Below are 20,357 nucleotides of genomic sequence, written 5' to 3'. Positions count from 1 at the left end.
GTCCTCCTTCTAAAAATGGCATTTCTCTGGGTGATCTGGTTCTCATACTTTCTCTGCTAAAAACCCAGAAGAAGCGTGCAACAGAAGCAAAGTTCTTCCCGGTCATTGACTCAGAGAGTACAGAAGCCAGGGAAGCAGCATGACAACCAGGAAATATGCATTTTCTGAAAGATTGGTCAGCAATGGCAGTTACCAGGCTTCTTGCAATAGAGAGTACAAAGTAATTCCTTGACCGAGGTTCTATTCTGCAGATCAGAACAATACATCTCAGCCTAATAGCTATTGACAAACAGCTTAGAGAACCAGATGCAATAGGGAGAAGGTCTATATTTTTACCATCGTTTGTCAAGGGATAACTTGCAAGAGGTTCAAGAGACAGCTTATCTGTAGAAAAAGAATGTGATTCACATGAGCTTATATCAACTGCAATGTAACTGTGCATTGCATGTTCAGTTATACATGGTAAATCTACCAGTGATTTTGATTTGTCTCAAAAAATTCTTAATATGAAAAAATGGGTAAATAAATTTGATAGGAAAATGCTAATTTTACTTATGTACTGCATTCTTTGTTGTTCTGATTGCGATATGGCGGAAGGGTGGGGGGCAAGGCCAGGAGGCAGATGGATATTTGTCCCCCAGATCAGTACAAAGAATTTAAAGGTGGTGAAGTTGTAAAGCATCTTAAGTTCTTCTCTCCTCTCCTTCCTTGTGCCTCTCCTTTTTTTAAGCTCACTGTATTAGTCTCTTTTCTCCAGTTTCTCTGAGAATTGCTGTGATCTATCAGCCTCCTGGACCGCTATCAAGCTTTCATGATGACTTCTCTGGCTGGCTATCTTACTTTCTCTCCTCTGAAATACCCTCTAGCATTCTTTGCAACTTTAACATCCCTGTTATAAATGTTAACACTCTACCTATCTTTCAACTACTCAGCCTAAGCTCTTCTTTTGATCTAGCAATGAACACACACTTTTATTCATTGATGATAAATGATGATGGCAACACCCTTGACCTTTTATTCCTTCACCTCTGCAATTCTTGCAACCTCTACAACACTCCATTTCCTCTCTCCGATCACAACCCTATCTGTTTCACACTCTGCCTGTATTCAACCCCCTAACCCCTCCAACCAGCAAACAGTTACCCACAGAAACCTTTATCACTTTATCTCCTCCCTAGTCTGCAACAAACTACCTCTAGGACAAAATCTCACCCCTGTCCTGCCCCAAACTGACCACTTTGGTCTACAACAGCTTTTTTTCAACCTTCCTGGAAACACTCCTTATCAACTCTTTTCTACCTTTAACTCTCTACTTTGTCCTCCACTGTTTCCACCCACTAATTCACTCATTGCCCAGGAGATTGCCAATCATTTAAAAAACAAGATTAAAGCAATTTGTAATGATATTTAGACAGGCCATAGGCGATGCAAAATTATTTTCTGAAACCATGGGTTGCAGGAAAGGAATTCACACAATTCTTCTATCAACACAGACAGTGCTGACAGGGGAATCCTTCCTGCTGAGCAATTGTCTGCTCCCGGTGGGGGCAGGGGGGCGGGGGCAGGCAAGGGAAGCCATCCCTGCTGGGAAAAGACAGTGAATATTGCTGGAGGCTATAGCAGCCGTTAGCGATTAATCTCAAGTTAATACGGCAGGCTGGTTGTACCCTAAGTTGATCATTCAACTTGGTACATTCAGCCTACCCCCACACGGTTCGAATCTCAGTTGGTTCCTGCTGAACCGGCCAAGATTTGAACCATCTATGGCCAGTCTTACTCTGTCCAGAGCCTTCAACCCAACATGCCATGACTACCACTACATTTAAATTCTCCTCTTTTGAATCTGTTACCACAGATGAAGTTGCTAAAGTTTTCTTTATTGTCCAACTAACAACCTGCTCCTGGACCCTGTTCCCTTACAACTACTACAGTCACCCTCTTGCTTAATTCAGAGCTTTAAAACTCACATCTTCAATCTTTCCTTCTATATTGGCATCTTCCCTAACCATCTAAAACATACACTGGTCAACTTTACTCTTAAAAAGCCTAAACTGGACCCTACCAGTGTGAACAACCTAAAACCTTATACTTGCTCCAAAAACTTCTAGTCCACAACCACCTCAATGATAACAACCTTCTTGACTCCTTTTAGTCTGACTTTCACCCACAACACTCTACAGAAGCAGCTCTTCTAAAAATCACTAACTACTTGCCGTCTGCTAAAATCAATGGCCACTATTACCATTATACTCTTACCATTAGACCTTTCTGCTACCTTTGATACAGTTGACAATCTGCTCCTCCTCAAAAAACTTCCACTCCCTTGATCTCTGAGATCCTGCTCTTTGCTGGATCTCCTCTTACCTATCTCACCACACCTTCAGTGTCACCTACAACTCTAACTCCTCTCCCCCAACACTCTGTCCTCTGACCCTTCTATTCTCTATCTGTATCTCCTTTTCTATCCACACCTCCACCTAACTCTATCTCTCTACTCCTCTGCTCACACCATTAGTCTTCTCTTCTCTTAGTGTTTCTCAACTTTTTCAGTCAGGACACCCCTTAGAATTGTGCATAGTCTTGGTGCACACCAGTCTAAAGGGCTTGTTTATACTGGGAGGTGGAACACACACACACATTTGCCTGATGCGTGGTGATGCCAAAAAGAGGCAATGGCTTCTGTGCGCATCTACAAATGGCGTCACATTTGTGTGCAGTGCGGAAAACACGTGTTTTTCCACGTTACTGCCTGCACCTGGTGTGAACTAAATTTGCTCCCACATTATTCATTCTTTTTGGGACTATTATATAACAATGACTCACCCCCACCCCTCCATTCCCCCACACCCTTCCACTATCCAACCTTCTGTCCCAACACGCACACTTTCCCCTTTTACCATATTCATCTCTTTCCTCCACAGATTGGTACAGCTGCCTTTTTGCTTCTATCCACAATCCATTTATTTGCCTTCATTTCCTCTTATACACAGTCCAATTAGCTACCTTCCCATTCATTCTCAGTCATTCATTTGTTCTGTTTTTTCTCCTTCCTCTGTTGTAAGAGGAAGGGGTGGGCTCACAGATGTAAACACTACATTGTTTACATCTGCGGTTCTTGTGATTGATCTCTCCATAACCAAAAGCATAGTGATCCCAAGATACAGAATGGCTTGGTACACAGAGTCATCCGAGGTACGCTAAGTTCACAGGCATTAACGGGCAGATCAGGTGAATGATAGTGCTTTATCTAATTCCAACCTGATCTGTATAGGTGCTCCAGTTTTTACAGGCACAATTTGGTTCACAGGGGCTAAAAAGTTTTGTTATTGCACAACTAACGAACCTAAAAAATGTATTGTAATTTCCACAGTGCCGTAGTCATTAAGTTAAGTTCATAATGTACTTGTATACAATGCATGCTTTACAATCCTGTTTTGGCATATACAACATGTATATGCTAAATGATGTGTTACAAAAAAATGATGTCTTTTAAGATAGCACCCACCTTTTACCATGGCCATCATTCAATGCAGCCTAATTCACTTTATTTAGTCCGCAAGAAACTATTCCTATCATAAAACGGCCAGTTTGTTGCCAGTCCACTTCTGCTGTGATAATCAGTATCTGATAGTGGATACAATGATAGAGGCATGACCCCAAACAAACTTTTTAATCCATAATATGGATTTCTTGATTTTAAGTATATTGAAACATAATTAGTATAAAAAACAATATATTTTTATTGCCTGCAATCCTTATTGCCATTAGGGTCATAAATGTTATTTCTTAGGATTTTCCTTTGTGGCCAACTATTTAAAGGGTTTTATACAATGTTACTCTTTTCTGCAAAGTTGATTTAGTGACAATATCATAGAGACACATCGTATATTTTGTTTTTGCCATTTTTCTGTTTTTGTTAATCATGAAATCTCTCAGCCCACTAAGATCACTAACAAGACCATAATATAAAAAAGCAAAAAAGGTAATTTGCCCTGTGATCAGACTTAAAAAATAATGGAATCTGGATTGGAGTGCTTAAAAAACCATGCTCAAATTTTGAAGCTCCTAGAGGGCAAATGATTACAAGTTTTCAAGAAGTTTTTTCACTTCAAACTTTGAAATTGCCCTTGCTACGTAGATATCCTTGCTTAGATTAAAAAAAAACGAAATCAATATAATGTTATAACTAAAAACAATAAATCTTGCCATGGCATTTTTAAACCTTTGATACATTTTTATCTTTGTTTCACCCTGGTCACTAATGTCAAAGTCAATTCTGTATATCTGGAAAAGTTGAGCACTTTTATTTAGAGTAAGGTGCCTCTGTAGAAGAATAGAAGGCTTATTTATTGTCAACTGTTTTGTCCTTTGCAGCAGCATAGTCTATACAATCTGTAGATGCAAAAAGCAAGTACACCCTCCTGCGCTCAAGTGCTGTGTTCAAGGTACGCTATATTGCTGGCACTTAGGATCTTGCTGCCCTTTCAGGACAATGGGTATACATATAGACTGAAAACATAGAAAACAAGAGAAAACAAGAGAAGGGCGCACCGACCTAGTGCAATATCACAAGATATTTATTTATTGGAAAATTAAAAACATACCATACATTATACTCACAAGCATATGCTGGAAGTAAGCATAAAAGAAAAAGTTATTTTTGCAATCAGGAGACCTCCAAGACAAAATATGCTTTTTGGTAAAGCAGGAGAACTGGAAAGCATCTGTGGTGATGGGGCTGACGCATTTCAAGGGAGAACCCTCTTCATCAGAGCCAACTGATGGCTCTGATGAAGAGGGTTCTCCCTTGAAATGCTTACTTTCACCATATGCTTGTAAATATAACGTATGGCATGTTTTTTATTTTCCAATAAATATCTTGTGATATTGCACTAGGTTGGCATGCCCTTCTCTTGTTTTCTATGTTTTCAATCTGTAGATGCAGTATGGCCACCCCTGTAAATCAATTTTTTTCATATATACAGTATGTTTACACATATTACAGGATTTTGTGGGTGTTTTTCAGTGTAATCACACATTTGGTTCAAAATTTTTTGATATATTTTATATAAAAAAAGCTAAAAAGCTGAAATTAATATATACACAGCAGTGCTTACTACCCAAATCCTTCTCATACACAAATAAAAAAATCAACAAAAGTCCATATATAACCAAGTGTCCATCAAATCAACTTGTGTAGGTTAAAATAAAAAAAAAAAAAAAAACAAGAAATACTTAAAAAACTCAAAGAAAAAAATACAACCCATAATTAATAAGAGTTCTTTCACTCTTCAGACTTTAAATCATCAAATCGTCATCTGATGACGCCCTGTGGGAGGGTTGAAATGCGTTAGGCGGAGACCATTGCTGACATCACATCCAGCCGATGCAGAACACAATGCAGTGGTACTTCCGGTTTGGCAAACATACTTTTGAATATCTGTCTTTTTAAGTGAGTGTAAACCAATTTTTTTATAAAAGTTTTTAATAAATGGAGTCACACTATGTCTGCCCTTCTTGCTATTTGTTCCATATGTGGACATCATCCATGAGGAGGTGAGATCAAGTGGTGGAGAACTACAAAGCTCAGGAGTTCCAATTCGTTTTCACTGTGGAGAATACTAGCACTAGCATTTTTATAATCTTATATGCCTGGAGGAGCAAGCTGAGAGAGATGAGGATTACTAGTCTCAGCAAGCCCAGGATATCTGTAATATAAACTGCAACTGAGTTCTAACATTAATTTGTTAGGGTCAACAACACTAGGTGAGTGTGGGACCATACGAGGGGAGCATATCTGTTCATTCAAAGTTTGAAGAGTGTACAAACTATTTTTTTTTAACTCATTAACTATTTTTTTTTATCTCATTAAGTTTTTTAGTGAGTGTAAACCAATTTGTAAATTTGTAAATGGAGTCACGCTATGACTGCCCTTCTTGCTATTTGTTCTTTATGTGAACAATACCCATGAGGAGAGTGGTAGTGGTGGATAACTACAAAGCCCAGCAGTTCAAATTTGTTTTCACTGTGGAGAATACAAGCACCAGTGTTTTCTTTAACCCTATATGCCCGGAGGAGTAAGCTGAGGAAACATCATAAAGAGGAGGATTATAAGTGCTAGCAAGCCCAGGATGTCTGCAATCTAAAGCGCAACTGACTTCTAACATTTATTTGTTAGGGTCAACAACACTTGGTGAGTGTGGGAAATACATATAAGTGAGAACATTTGATGGTTTAAATTCTGAACAGTGAAAAAAAACCTTCTATTTATTAATTTTTTTTCAAGTTTTTCAAAGTATTTCTTGGTTTTTATTTTTTTTTTTATTTTAACCTACACCAGTTGATTTGATGGACACTTGGTTATATATGAACTTTTGTTGATATATGTTTTTGTGTATCAGAAGGATTTTGGCAGTAAGCAGCACTATGTATGCAGTATATTAATTTAATTCTAGGGCAATTAATTGCATTGTCTCAGCTGCAGCTCATAATAATATATTTCATCCACAAATGTTTCCAATTTTTAGAAGCACATTTATTTAGATCAATAGCACACTGGATTTTTCCACAACGCGAGATTTAGCAATTTTTTTTTATAAATAAAAGCTGCCCATACAGTTTAATTGTAGGAGAGGACAAGAAGACAAGAAAAATATATTCTTGCAAGGCACTAACAGCTAGTTTTTGACCATGCAGCCACGGCATGCACTCTAAGCAAATAGAAGTAGACTACTGAGATCTAACGGGTTGAAAGATTTATACTAACCTCTTCATAATAACTATCAGCCTCTCCCTAAACTTCTGACTTTCAGAAATAAACTTCAATTGCGTCATGCTTAATATATGCATAGTTAAAACAAATAGATGAAAATAGAACAGACTGCCTTGACGGAGAAGAAACACAGTGCACTGTACTGTGTTTAAACTTGCTAATGCTTATGTATATCATTCCACAGGATGCAAATCTATTTTTACTTCTCTTCTACCCTACCACATTCCATCAAACAACAACTCATGCAAAGCATCATATAACTGCTATTGAACATACCCTACCCATACCTTATATGCAATTAACTTCTGAAGCAAACATAAATACATATTTTTAGTTTGTGCCTAATGTACAAAGTACTTCACTAAATAGTCATCTTGCCATAAAAAAACAGGACCTTTAAACTGAAAATAGAATGGTATTAAAGTAGAGTTGGACATTTTAACTATGTATGGTACTTTGGCATGTGAGCAACCAATTGTTAGAGGGCCCATAAAGTAAGTATAGCAAATGCCTGCTTGAACAATGGTGACAGTGGACCCTTTGTCAGACCTCCTGTTCAGTCCTTTTCATTTAGGTCCTCAGCAGATTTCCAGTATCAGTAGAAATAATAAAGTATTGGGATGTTACAGAGCATTACAAGAAGATGAATAGCAGGATATATCACAGAGCAAAATGGTTAGATGTTCTTAGAAAAACTTATAGGCATAGAAACATGTACTTAGTGTAGCTAAAGTGAAAACCGGCCAGGAAGCATCTTTGAAAAGTAATACCCATTCTTGTGGTGACCATTAAAAAAGAACCAACATTGTTTCTTGCAAGTGGGCCCTAGACATTCAGTGTTTACTGCTTGTTGTGGATTAAGAGGCAGTCTAGCTTTGTTAGTTTCGTAAAGTGTGTTACTGTATTTTTTATACTACCTCTGTAAATGTTACTTTGTGTGGAAAGGAGTGATATGAAGCTTTCTAAAATGCAGGAATAAGACACAGAAATTTAAGAGGACTTCATTGGAGGCTGGTGGCACCATGGCAATCTAGTCTCCTAGGGCCAAGAGTAGCTACTTAATCCCCCCACCACCTTTTTCCAAGAAACACACACTGTTTAAAAGGAAGTATCCTTCCAGACATTCTTGAACGAAAGTGGGGACACATCTAGGGAGACCAAATTCCAAACACACACACTGTTTTAAAGGAAGCACCCCCTGATACATTCTTGAAGAAAACTGGGGACACATCTTGGGAGGCCAAATTCCAAACACACCCACTGTTTTAAAAGAAGTATCCTCCCAGATATTCCTAAAGGAAAGTGGAGACACATTTTAGGAGACAAAATTTCATACACTGGGACTTTATTTTTTGTCATATGAAATAATATCTGTTAGTTTGAGCAGTTCTTACCTGACTATATGAAGTGCTTTCCGCTTTGTTTTGGATATAAATTCCAAGGTGATAACTGAAAATTTAAAACATGATAATTCATCTAAAAAAAATCCCTTAAATGCTTTGCATGGTTTATTGTGAATTTTTTACTGACTTGTCGAGCTATTAATTTTAATAAGTGATATTGCTAATATTGACCGTAATGCAAGCTATGTATATTTTATGACTGTACACATAATAGTAAACACAATGTTCAAAATTGTAACACAATAAATTGAGTTCCGCAAAATCAAAATACAATGCTGTTATCTGAAGCCTAAATATCCAATATGATGTTGAAGATCATTTATGAAAAGAATAAATATTTCAGTAGTTAAACTAAAACAGCACATGCTAAGATTTTCGTGGAAGTACATGAAGTCTGCTTACACAATAAGAAGATTGCTACTATGGTCCAATAACAGTCATTGACGTTGTCAAAAATTTGGTCTCTTCTGTCAGTTTCCATAGAACGTCAGATTTTCAACTTTTTGCTTGTATCAGCATTGAAATGTAAACACATTAGCTATCCACTACGTTGTACAAATGTTTTGTGTATCTATTTCTAAAAAGTAGACACCTGAGCCCATTGCACTAAAAAATTATGTTTTCCATCTTTGATAAAACCACTGTTTCGCCTAATTGATAGGATGTGATAATATAATTTTGAGCAGCTACTTGAGCCTTTACACTTTACATAATTTTGATTTTTTTAATCTGAGTTGTGCTCCTGAAAGAATAGGCTAAGCGCAAAGGGTGTTGTGTGATTTTGAGAGCATTTAATGGCACAGCAGCTGAAGACCATAAGGCCCATGTAGAGAAACAAATTTAACATCAGAATTGTTAGATTGAGCATTGCCTGCCAGAGTGCCTGAAGAGCAGGTAAAGCTGCAACCAATATTACTTTAAGTAATAACAAGTGTGTGAATAGTGTACAAAGAGATTTATACTTAATTACTCACAGCCATTTTTGCTGGAAAGTTGTTTGAAAAACAAAACTGACAAAACTGTGAAGATCACTTTTAGAATTACTTTTGCAATGAGGCTAGGTTGATGATTATCTCAGGAACCTAGAGGACTTAACAGCATAGTGAATGACTGGATCATAAAGCCAGTTTTTTTTTTTAAGTGGGATGAACCCAAGTCTCCTGGGGGGAAGCTTTGTTGTAAATACAGATCAAACACAAAATTGACTAAGCTTAACTTTAACTAAGGGCAATCACTCCCATCCAAGTTTTTTATATTGTACTTATTAAGGTGAAAGGAAGGCGGCCTGTCCAGGATCTGTTGGCTGGAACTGGGGGTCAAAGTAAAACATTGTTTCCTATGATGTCCCTGTCCTGTCATCACACATGGTCCAGTTATCAGGAAATTTGTCATTTTAGACTTGATCTGGCAATGAATGAGCAAGGGCACAAAGGGCCCAAGACTAATACTTACAACTTGTGTTGTCCTCACACAATCTGGATTTGGCAGAACTTGTTATTAGATCTGATGCTCCAGTCTTAACTTGCATAGTGAAGTTAAATTTTGCATTCCATTAAATTCAGTTGATAGTTTTTGAAATTATGTAATATGATTGTTGAGATAGCCAGACATGATGTGATGTTTTTTTATGTAAATAACCATAACCACTACAGTGAAGATCATAGACAGAATTGCTAATGAAATAAAACATTACCTCAGACCTTGAACTTTGAGAGTGTATTACCTTTGTACATAGGTGTAAGATTACCAGACCTAATACTGGCCTGTGCTCCTAATGTATCCTACAACTTTGCATGCATATTTTATTTGCCTGCAGGCTTATAATATGTCTTAGGAGCGTTGGCACTTTTTCACATGGGAGACGATAGACTGCATTTTATATAGTACAATGTGAATAATAGAGACAGACAATCATGAGTAAGGTCACCTTTGTAGTATACCTAAAGATGATCAAACTCTAATGTGCCTCATTGTTTAATCGAATCAGGTAATTCAATGCAAAACATCACAGGTTTAAATCATAAGAAGTAAAGTGCCCTTACTTTTAATTGGAGGAGTAACCATCAACGCCTTGGCTACTAGAGATAGGGTTCTGCGTTGATGTTAAATGTAAGTTTTAGCTTTGTTAAATTTGAAGACTGTAAAAAGAAATCATTAGTCACAACCTATAGCAACTGTTCATTTAAAATGTAACTTTTCCTTTATTCCTGAGCATAAGAACATACCATCACTTAATGAGGTGTTAAAGCACAATCTCAATGGTTTTATCATTAAATTATCATACAATGGCTTTAATTCGGCAGAGTTTCTCCATGTACTTTTTATTGTAACATCTCTTGGTAATGTTGGTTTCTCTCTTAAAGCAGACCTGTCTTTAAAAAAATATCCCCTTCCTGGTATTCTGTTCACCCCATTACATTCAACTCATAAAACATAGCAGAAGCAACAAAATAGGTATTTATACTGCAGAATATGCTTGTCTGGCTTTCTGTGGTGGTCATTTAGGCATGGAAATTCTGCTGAAGGACAGGATCAAAGATCAGACTTGCTGGACCCTCTTCTTTAGAGATCATGTGCATAGATGTTTAGGCATTTTGGCAAATGACTGGCCTCCATAGAATGGTGGCCCAATGGTTTTGGAAGCAAAAGTAAGTATTCAGTGCCTTCGGCTACCTCTAATGTCTTCGTGAAGTGGGTTGGACAGGTTATCAGTGAAGGGGGTTGGGGAAGGGATCATATTTATATAGGTCTGCTTTACCAATTTGCCTTAGCCCCAGTGACAGATTGGTACCAGCCAGGCAGCTGTCTCTATCTTTAATATTCCTGTAGTTTCAGCAGCTGCTTTCCATTCCTCCTTCTTTGCTGTTCTAGTTAAAATGTGAAGTTCTAACATGTGCCATATAGTCCCTTATAATTACTTTAATGTGATATGGTGAAATGCTGTATTCCTGTCTTTTTTCCTTCTTTTTCCCTATCCACTTTGTTGTGGGTAAAAGTTGTAGAGCTGGACGTTGGTTAATAAAATCTTCAAAATACTATCTTTTTTTTGTCTTTCTTTGACTTTGCTTCTAGGTGTATAACTATAAATGTTTGTAGCAAAGTATCCTATCAACATAGCTCCTTCTGAAATGCAATGTCATTGCCTAAATCTGATTGTTTCATGTAACGCAACAGTCATTATGTAATGAATATCAATAACCACAGTAACAAATTATATCATGTTTATAATTCATTAACAAGCAAGACAGATAGGCTGTAGGGATTTATTTTTCAGGCCTGTTGTGGTGCTGAGTCACATAGTAGTTGCATTGGCTTATTTGCCTACAGTTATGTCCTTGATTGCCTTTTCAATGATTATGTACTACATCAAGTTTTACCACTGAAAGTTTGGTTCTTTGAAGTTCTTAAAGTGAATCTGTGCTTTTTCATGAAAAATGTACTGTATACAAGTTACCTCCGCTGCCTACCCTAGGTCTAAATTGTTGCTGTAAAATGTCAAAATCATAGTTCTACTTTAAACCCTTATTTTCCATCCATTTTCCATTCATCCCCCTTCAAAGGTCTGGAGTATAAATAATCCATAAACCTCAAAAAGTGAATCCTGTCTTGTGGACTTCTACAGACCGCTCTCTTTTTGAGTTATACAGTTTCAGTTATGCCGGCTGCTACAGGTTGCTGGGGTTAAATCTTACACAGCAATTGACCCAGCACTGTGACATGTAAGACACTTGTTCCTCCATGCAACACAAGATATTTCCTTCTGCTTTTTGCAAGGTGGAGGAATGAAGGAAGGTTAAGTATATTCTACTGGGGATGGTGGAGTTAACTGTTACAGGTTAAATGGGCATAACATAGCATCAGATGCATGTAGGGGAGAGTCAAAGGTGGGTTAATTTGTATACAGGTAAAAAAGAAAATGTAACTGTGGGATGGTAGCAGAGACTTAGAGAAATGTGATGCTATGTTTTAATGGACCTTCTTTAACGGAGAGGTACTTTATTTTGTCTTGGCAAAAAGTCCATGTGTTACTACTGCAAATATTATACTAGTATATTCACCTAAAGGTACAAAATTCTACAAGCTTCATGCTTTTAGCCAATAGGTAGATTCAGAAAAAGGTCAGGGTGGTCAATGAAAAAGTAAAGTCAAATATAACCTGAAGTCAGTAACCAGCGAAGTAGGAATACAGGGCCGCAGGAGCTAACACAGACTGGAGCACTGGGCTAGGAAATTAACCTAAACATTTTTCTTTAACTGTAATATTGGTTAGGACAAGGAGTAATGTCAGATGACATTCCAACTGCTTGAATAGATCTGTCATCTGTCCGTGCATTTAGCAGCCTCATGTCAGTAGCCTGGGTCAGCTACTCTGGTACATTCATACATGAGATGAAGAAAAGAGCAGTCACAGTGAACATGGAAAACTCTACAGCGCTTCTGGAAATATTGGAGGTACAGAGAACTTTGGGCAGAAGGAGCAGAAAAGTGGCACTTGAGAAATCACCAGAGTATTTAACCCAACAACATGGGCCCCCTTTCAAAACTGTTTGGGGTGCAGATTGTTGAGGGTGTAAATAAAGCTGCTGTAAACTACAGCTTCTGGGCACCCCAGAAAAACTGTTGAATGGGCTGTTGATGCACAGTAATGTAGACTTTAAACTACCTGACTCTTTTCTTCCAACATAACGTGCCATGATCCACAGAGTGTTCATAAGGAATTGCACCGAAGTGCTGCACAAATAGACCTGTTTGCTGTGGTAACCCATGGTAAAACACGCTTCTTACTATACATTCCTGAAGTGTTTTGATGTGAATCCTTTTTTAAACTCACCTTTGCTCACTCATATCAAAACTTTGCTATAAAAAATAATAAATAAATGCTGTGCTATCACCAATAGTTTATCTGCGAGTAATAACTGTCTGTGAACTGATGCTGCATGTGTTTTCAGCAATCATCAAAGAATCAGAAAAAACTATCAAAGACTCAAACAATAAAACAGTAAAAGTCTATATATTTGTGAATGTGGTAGTCCATACAACTTGCAATATATATCACTCCTATGTAAGTGCTGCAAAAACGTGCAAATAGAAAACACCTCCACCACGGTGAATCTCTTTTGGGCAAACTCCCACCTCACTGTATTGACAAAGGTCAATATGCATGCCAACACAACACAGACTCCTTTCCTTCTTAATCAGCAAGGACTCTGGCTCTTAAAGAACCTCAGCAGCTCAGGTGGGTGGATGGATGGACGATTCAGAATGTATTTCCATGTTAAAAGAGAAATGAGAAACGATATAGTACTCATTGTTATTTTATTTAAAAAAGCATAAAAAATGAAATCCACTCACATGTGTTAAGACCAGACATAAGACTATACAGCTTTAAAAAGTTCCTATCTGAAACCATCAGGACAGGTGGTAATGGATTGGATCCCTTAATGAGAGCTTCCACTGTCAGCTTGCTCTCTCTCCCAGTGCTGTGAAGCAACGCCTTGACTACACCTGTGAGTGGCTTTCTATTTTTATGATTTTTTTAAATAAAAAAAAACATTGAGTACTATATCGTTTCTCATTGTCTTTTAAATTGGAAATACCAATTGAATCGTCCATCCATCCACCCACCTGAGCTGCTGAGGTTCTCCAAGAGACCTCGCTGATTTAGAAGGGAAGGAGTCTGTTTAGTGTTGGAGCACATATTGACTTTTGTCATGGGGTTCAATACAGTGAGGTGGGAGTTTGCCCAAAAGAGATTCACCATGGTGGAGGTGTTTTCTACTTGCATGTTTTTGTAGCACTTACCTAGGAATGATATATATCACAAGTTGTATGGGACTACCACATTTCCAATTATATGGACTTTTACTGTTTTATTGTTTATGATTCGGTAATAGTTTTTTTTTCTGCTTTTTATGATTCATTGATGATTGCTTAAAACACATACAACATCAGTTCACAAATAGGGGGTATTACACACAGATAAATTATTGGTGATAGTGCATTTATTTATTTATTTTATACACATTCAAGTGATTATTTTTCACTTCATGCTTGCGGCTTTATTTTTTCACATGCATATGCGCAGATAATCACATACACAAAACTGTGCTACGTAGCCCAGTAGTAGCTATACCGATGCCACTGCAAAGTGTTTCAGTCAATTCGCTTCTGCTCATGCGCAGACAATCTACAATGATTCCTTTGAAAAGGCTTTCAATTATGCATTACCAATGGTGGATAGACTCTCCATAGCAACAAATGGAAATTTATGCTATGAGCTCATGCACACAGGCATATTTGCAGGTGAATGAGTGTACAGCATAAAATACGGCTGTATTTGCAGCACCTGCAAGCCTGAGGTGCTATGTAGTTCTACCCAAAGGAATGAATTACAATATACACTGTACACAGGTTTAAGCATTTAAACACTGGTACTTACGTTTACATGAGCACATGGGTGTATTTTCCTGAACTTGCAAGTGTCACATTTGGGAAAATATGCAGGTGCCTGAAAAAGCACGTACCGGCATTTACACATATATACCTTATGTACAGCGTATTTTGTAAATCATTTGTATGGGCTCCTAGGCACCACAAATGCAGGCATATTTTTTGCTGTTCACCTTTACAGTATGAGCCCTATTAGTACCGTTACCCCTTTAAAGAATTTTCTTACAATACCTGTATCTATCTATCTATGTATCTATGTATCTATGTATCTATGTATCTATGTATCTATCTATGGAGATCTATCCAATCTCCACTTCCACCTCTTGACAAGTATACAGTAAAGATGTCTAGTTGCAGGTTATAATTGAGGGTGGACACGTAGCTCAAACAGAGTCATTTGCCTTCATTTAATGTTTATCAGCAGAAAACTGATCATAATCTTATCTCTTATACATAATAATAATAATTTCTAGTAATATTTTTTTATTGTTAATAGATGAAGAACATATGGCCTAGGAGAGGCTGTGAAGTGGACATAATGAAGATCTTGCAGTTAATAACAAATGGCTCTCTTGTGTGTAATTATTTCTATATTTCTTTGCAGCTGAATTTATCTGACACTATATACATCTCAAATTATACAAATTACACAAATTTAACATATGTATATTCTTTGTAACATGACAGAAATTTAAATAAATCTTCAAAGAAAAGTTGTCACAAAAAAAAAAAATCCTGAACCCACTCCTTTTTATGTGTACCAGGCATTCCCCAGTACTTAATTTCACTCTTAACGTTCTATTTAGAAATGTTTTCTTCCAGGATTCACACATTTTTCCAAAATATTAGCAATATGCAGGATTTATAAATTATTGACAGTTTGCGCAGCGCTTTACAATATAAAGGGAAATGGTACAGTTTCAATACACAAGGATTAGGAGGGCCCTGCTGGTGGAGTTTACAATCTAAAAGGGAGTTGGAGGTGGTACAACAGCTAATAGCTGTAAGGGAAGAGCTGATGGAGGTAGTCAACGTACAGTAAAAGTTAAAAGCGCGGAAGGCTTCTCTGAATAAATAGGCTTTGAGTCTACTTAAAGGCAGACAGGGTAGGAGATAACCAGACAGAACAAGGTAGGCATTTCCAGAGGATGGGAGAGGTTTTGGAGAAGTATGTGGAGGTGAGTATAAGAGAGTGTGACAAAAGAACTAGGGAAAAGGGGGTAGGAGGAGCAGACTGAACAATTTGGGCGATATATCAAGATGTGGTTGGCGATGTAGCTAGCGTCAGTGTTGTGAATAACTTTGTTGTAGTTAGTATTTTGAATTCTATATACTGGGCTAGTGGAAGCCAGTGGAGGGATTGGTAGAGTGGTTGAGTCTAACAGCAGCGTTCATGATGGACTGGAGGGGGGAAAGCCTGTGTGGAGGTAGGCAAGTGAGAAAAGTGGTGCAGTAGCTTCTGAGTGAATGTTTTTTTTTTTTTGTCTTCTAAACACTGCTTACTAAATAATTCAATTAGAAAAATATGTGAATCTTGGGTGAAAGTTATGTGAATCCTGTGTGCAAACATTTAAAGACCCCGGAGTATCACTACCCCTGAGTGCTACTCTAAGTAACTGAAGGTATGTGCCAAACCAACTGCTCTCCCAGAACGCAATGCTCAAGGTCTTAATGGCCAATTACCAGTCCCCGGTTCTTCCACATGGGTGGAGAGGAATATGTCAAACATTACTTGGTATCAGCATTTGCCAATAACTCACTCAGGGTTGATTTAGGCACTGAGGGTCCATAGTTTAAAGAATTGGGTGGGGGAGTAATTTAATGGGTTTGTTTAAATCTTCTGTTGTGAAAGGTTACAGGTCAGTTGTGTCCAAAGCTGTATTGTTTTTTGACATTCTTTGTCTCTCATTAAGAGCAGCCGCCAAAGGTTCTTCGCCATCTTTAGCAGTGGAAGGTGCAATTTCCTACAGAAAAAGAAAAAAAAGGAAGCATAAGACTATCATATGCACTGCAAATATTGCTAAATTTAATATTGAGTCTGTTCAAATGTAAGAGGTACCACTAGTGACATTTACCCTTTTCCAATCTGGTCCTCATTGTGTTATGCATTAAAGTGTTAAAAGCATTAGGGCAGCCCATTGATTGTGAATAGGCTGCCAATGCACCAGAAAAGACAAAAAAAAAATTGACACTCCACTGTTCTTCTGATGCAGCACAGTGTGTTACTGTGCGTTGTGGTGCACTGCAATGCATGTGCCTCGGAGTTGCATTGCCTTAGAGCCAGTTCACACTGCCCCGATAGCTGCCGCAAGCTAAACTTTATATTCATGTTTAGGTGTGAACAGGCCCTTAAGCCTAGTACACATGATCAGAAAATCGTATGAAAAATACCACTTTCTAAGTAATCGTATGATAATCTGATCGTCAGTACACAGCTTTCGAGAGCCTATCAGGACAGGTTGTGCTAAATGATCCTATGGGACAGGCAAGAACATTTTTCTCTTACAATACCAGATCTTATGCTTTGTCCGAAAATACAATGCAAATACAATATAACACATTACATCACTTTCAAATTTGTATTCTGTTTTACGAGAGTTTTAGTAACTTTAGTAACCTCTTTATTTTCAATATGAAACTAGCATGCAAAAAAAAAAACAGACAATCATTCATCCAATAATCTCATCATGTGTACCAGGCTTTGGTGCAGTGGTCCCCAAACTGCAGCCCTTTGCATGCTTTTATCCGGCCCTTGATATACTATTTCATGCACTGGCACATGGGGCATAACAATGATGGGGCACAAATCCCCCCCGCAGACAACATTGATGGGGCACAAATCCCCCCACTGACAAAAATTAATGGGCACAATTCCTTCCCATTAAACAAACAATGGGGCACAATTCCTCCCACTGACGCCAATGATGGGGCACAATTTCTCCCAATGACACCAACAATGGGACACAATTCCTCCCAATGACACCAACAATGGGACACAATTCCTCCCAATGACACCAACAATGGGACACAATTCCTCCCAATGACACCAATGATGAGGCATAATTTCTCCCAATGACACCAACAATGGAACACAATTCCTCCCAATGACACCAATGATGGGGCATAATTTCTCCCAATGAGGGGGCACCATTTCTCCCAATGACACCAACAATGGGGCACAATTCCTCCAAATGACACAAACGATAGGGCATTGTTTTTTCCCACAGATGCCAGGACCTACTTCTAGTGGCCACAATCCAGCCCCCCTAAAGTCTGAAGGACAGTAAACTGGCCCTTTGTTTAGAAAGTTTGGAGACCAGCTTTAGTGCATTGGAATGCCATTTAAAATGCAACACTGGAAACCACCTTACCTGTGTCTGTTTGAATCCTTTGTGGTATCAATGCTTTGTTAGCTTTTTACTTAGTTGAGCTCTGACATTTCTTCTGTACAGTACGCTTAGTAAGCCCTACTTTTGGTTACATGTCTGTTCCCAGCTTCCACTTCCTGACTGTCGAATGCAGTGTGTCCTCTGCAGCTCCCTGGATAACCCATGGAGTCCCTTAATAAATGTTTCTTGGTAACTGTCCTGTCTTCATTGCTAGCATTGTTATTTAGTTTACTTGTACTTACTGTGTGTGTCTAAACTTAGTTAACTTTGTGTGTCCTTGATGTGATGTAAACCTTTGGTACCCACAACTCTCACAAGTACAGGAAGGGGTATGTTGAGTGGTCAAATTTAGAGACAACCAAACTCCCTAGCAGTTCATCCAAACCAGAGTAGAGTGACACAGGGAAAAGCTTATCAGTCTAAAGCCCTGTACACATGGCCTGAATGTTAGGCAGCATCAGCCAGTTCAATAGAAACCATATGACATCCAGCCCATGTGTTCTGCAGCCAGTCCGACAGAAGCCAGCCTATGGTCCGGCTTCTGTTGAAGGGGTATTACTGAAAAAGGTCTGCAGACTGGCTACCGATCTGCACTCTCAGCCAATAGCAGGGCAGTCCCCCTGTCAGAACACAATAGAACAGCAGGAGAGATTTTGTATTGTACGTTATATTGTTAGTACAGCGACTCCGACCTTAGCTGCCTGTATTTTTTTGTTCAGCCCGCTGGGTCCAACAAAAAAACGTAGCAGTGTATACTAGGCCTACGAGATGTAAACCAAGAGGAAGGTATGAAGCTGGTAAAGTAGAAGCGATTGTAGTGCACCATGAGTGTAGGTAATTTGAAAGAAAGGTTGTGTCCAATCTCACTAAAGGGGGTGTTTCTTATGCAAATGGATTCATACAAACATCTAGGAGACCCCACACTATTCTTCTTATTACCAGAAAAGTCTTGCTCATATGTCAGAGTCTGGATCTAAAGCCCAGAGATTGGCTTTATGTGTTGCAATAACAATTTTAGAACGAAGTGTAGTATAAAAAAAAATCATCATGTTCCTAATGACTAAAATTACTAAAAAAATACATACATAGTGTAGGGTACATAGTGTACGGTACATAGTGGACATTGTACAGCGTAGAAAACGTAAGGGTCTAATGTGTGCAATATACAGCACAGATATATTTTTTTCTTTTTTTATTCCATTACATACTTCCTCTGGAGTAAAGCTTGCCATAGATGACTAATTTTATTTCAAACAGCCAGTGAGCTGATTGGAAAAAAACATGGATTCCTCATCCACACAAGCAAGCTGGATGGAGGAATCCCCCCACTGTACAATTATATTCTGACAGTGGGATTCCTCCACTGTCAAAATACAATTCTGTCGAATGTGAACAGCTATATATGGATCTAATTCTATATGAAAAAAAGTCAGCACTAGTCACTAAGGTCAATATACCAAACACCTTTCCCTATATACCAGATGTGCAGCGCCACAAAATAACAATTCTGTGAATAAATAACATAAAAGTGCTGAGCTACTATATCAATAAGTGAAAAAATAAAATAAAACACAGAGTTCACTTAATTTAACTGTGTGCCCATTAAATATAAAGTCCAATATCTCCTTATTTTGTGTCCAATTTGTGTCTTCCTCCGAACACACATGAAATGGGCCATATGAGAATATACAGTATATCCACCAGTGTCTCCCTTAATTACTATGCACTCACCAAATAATAAGCTGCAACAATAAGCAGCAGAATGTGTACAGTGAAATCTTATGCACTCTTCCAGCTCCAATCTCCTCCAATAAATTTAAGGTAATGACATTCCTCACTGACAGGAGGCAGAAGATGCAGATTTTAAGCATCAATAAGAATATTATACTCCAGCTCCAAGCTTCTTCAGGCAGTTTACCAGTCAGTTCCATCATCACCACCGGAGGCCAATCACCAATGTAAAGTCTACTTTCCGAAAACAGGACATTTTGGGGGTGTTTGTACTTTTGCAATGTCAATTTGGTGAGCTTAAAAACATGGTATGCGATTTGAAATATTTACTGGATTTTCTGGAATCCTAATTCCTAGTACGCATCTTGTCACTAAGAAAAAAAAATGCACCGCTGCTGCATTTTCTATGCGTTTCTGATTCCTTTCCTATAGAAAGTTGTGTTTTTTATGAACTTCAGAAACAAGGATGAGAGTTGCGTTTTTTTATGCACTTTAGAAACAAGGCACCATAGATGCTGCATGCAGGATTTTTCAAAATGCACCGCATCTGCAGCACACTGATGTGACGAGATCCATAGGATTTAAGGGGAAATATTTTTATTGCACTTCTGG

The 20,357-nt window shown here is 38.1% G+C and overlaps 1 protein-coding gene across 1 annotated transcript in view; it reads right to left on the bottom strand.

Annotated features, from left to right (window-relative positions):
* Positions 1-16,388: 16,388 nt before the first annotated feature.
* The window catches only part of CDHR2 (cadherin related family member 2), a gene marked incomplete at its 5' end in the record, with an annotated part of 172,541 nt that continues 168,572 nt past the window's right edge, over positions 16,389-20,357 (bottom strand). The window contains one exon of the mRNA XM_082253570.1: positions 16,389-16,589. Coding sequence (XP_082109696.1) covers positions 16,479-16,589 — 111 coding nt within the window. The 3' untranslated portion in view covers positions 16,389-16,478. The remainder of the gene's footprint in view (positions 16,590-20,357) is intronic.

Source organism: Pelophylax lessonae (genome assembly GCF_965119305.1).
Source record: "Pelophylax lessonae genome assembly, chromosome: 4".
Taxonomy (NCBI): Eukaryota; Metazoa; Chordata; class Amphibia; order Anura; family Ranidae; genus Pelophylax; species Pelophylax lessonae.
This window is presented reverse-complemented; position numbering and strand designations above follow the sequence as displayed.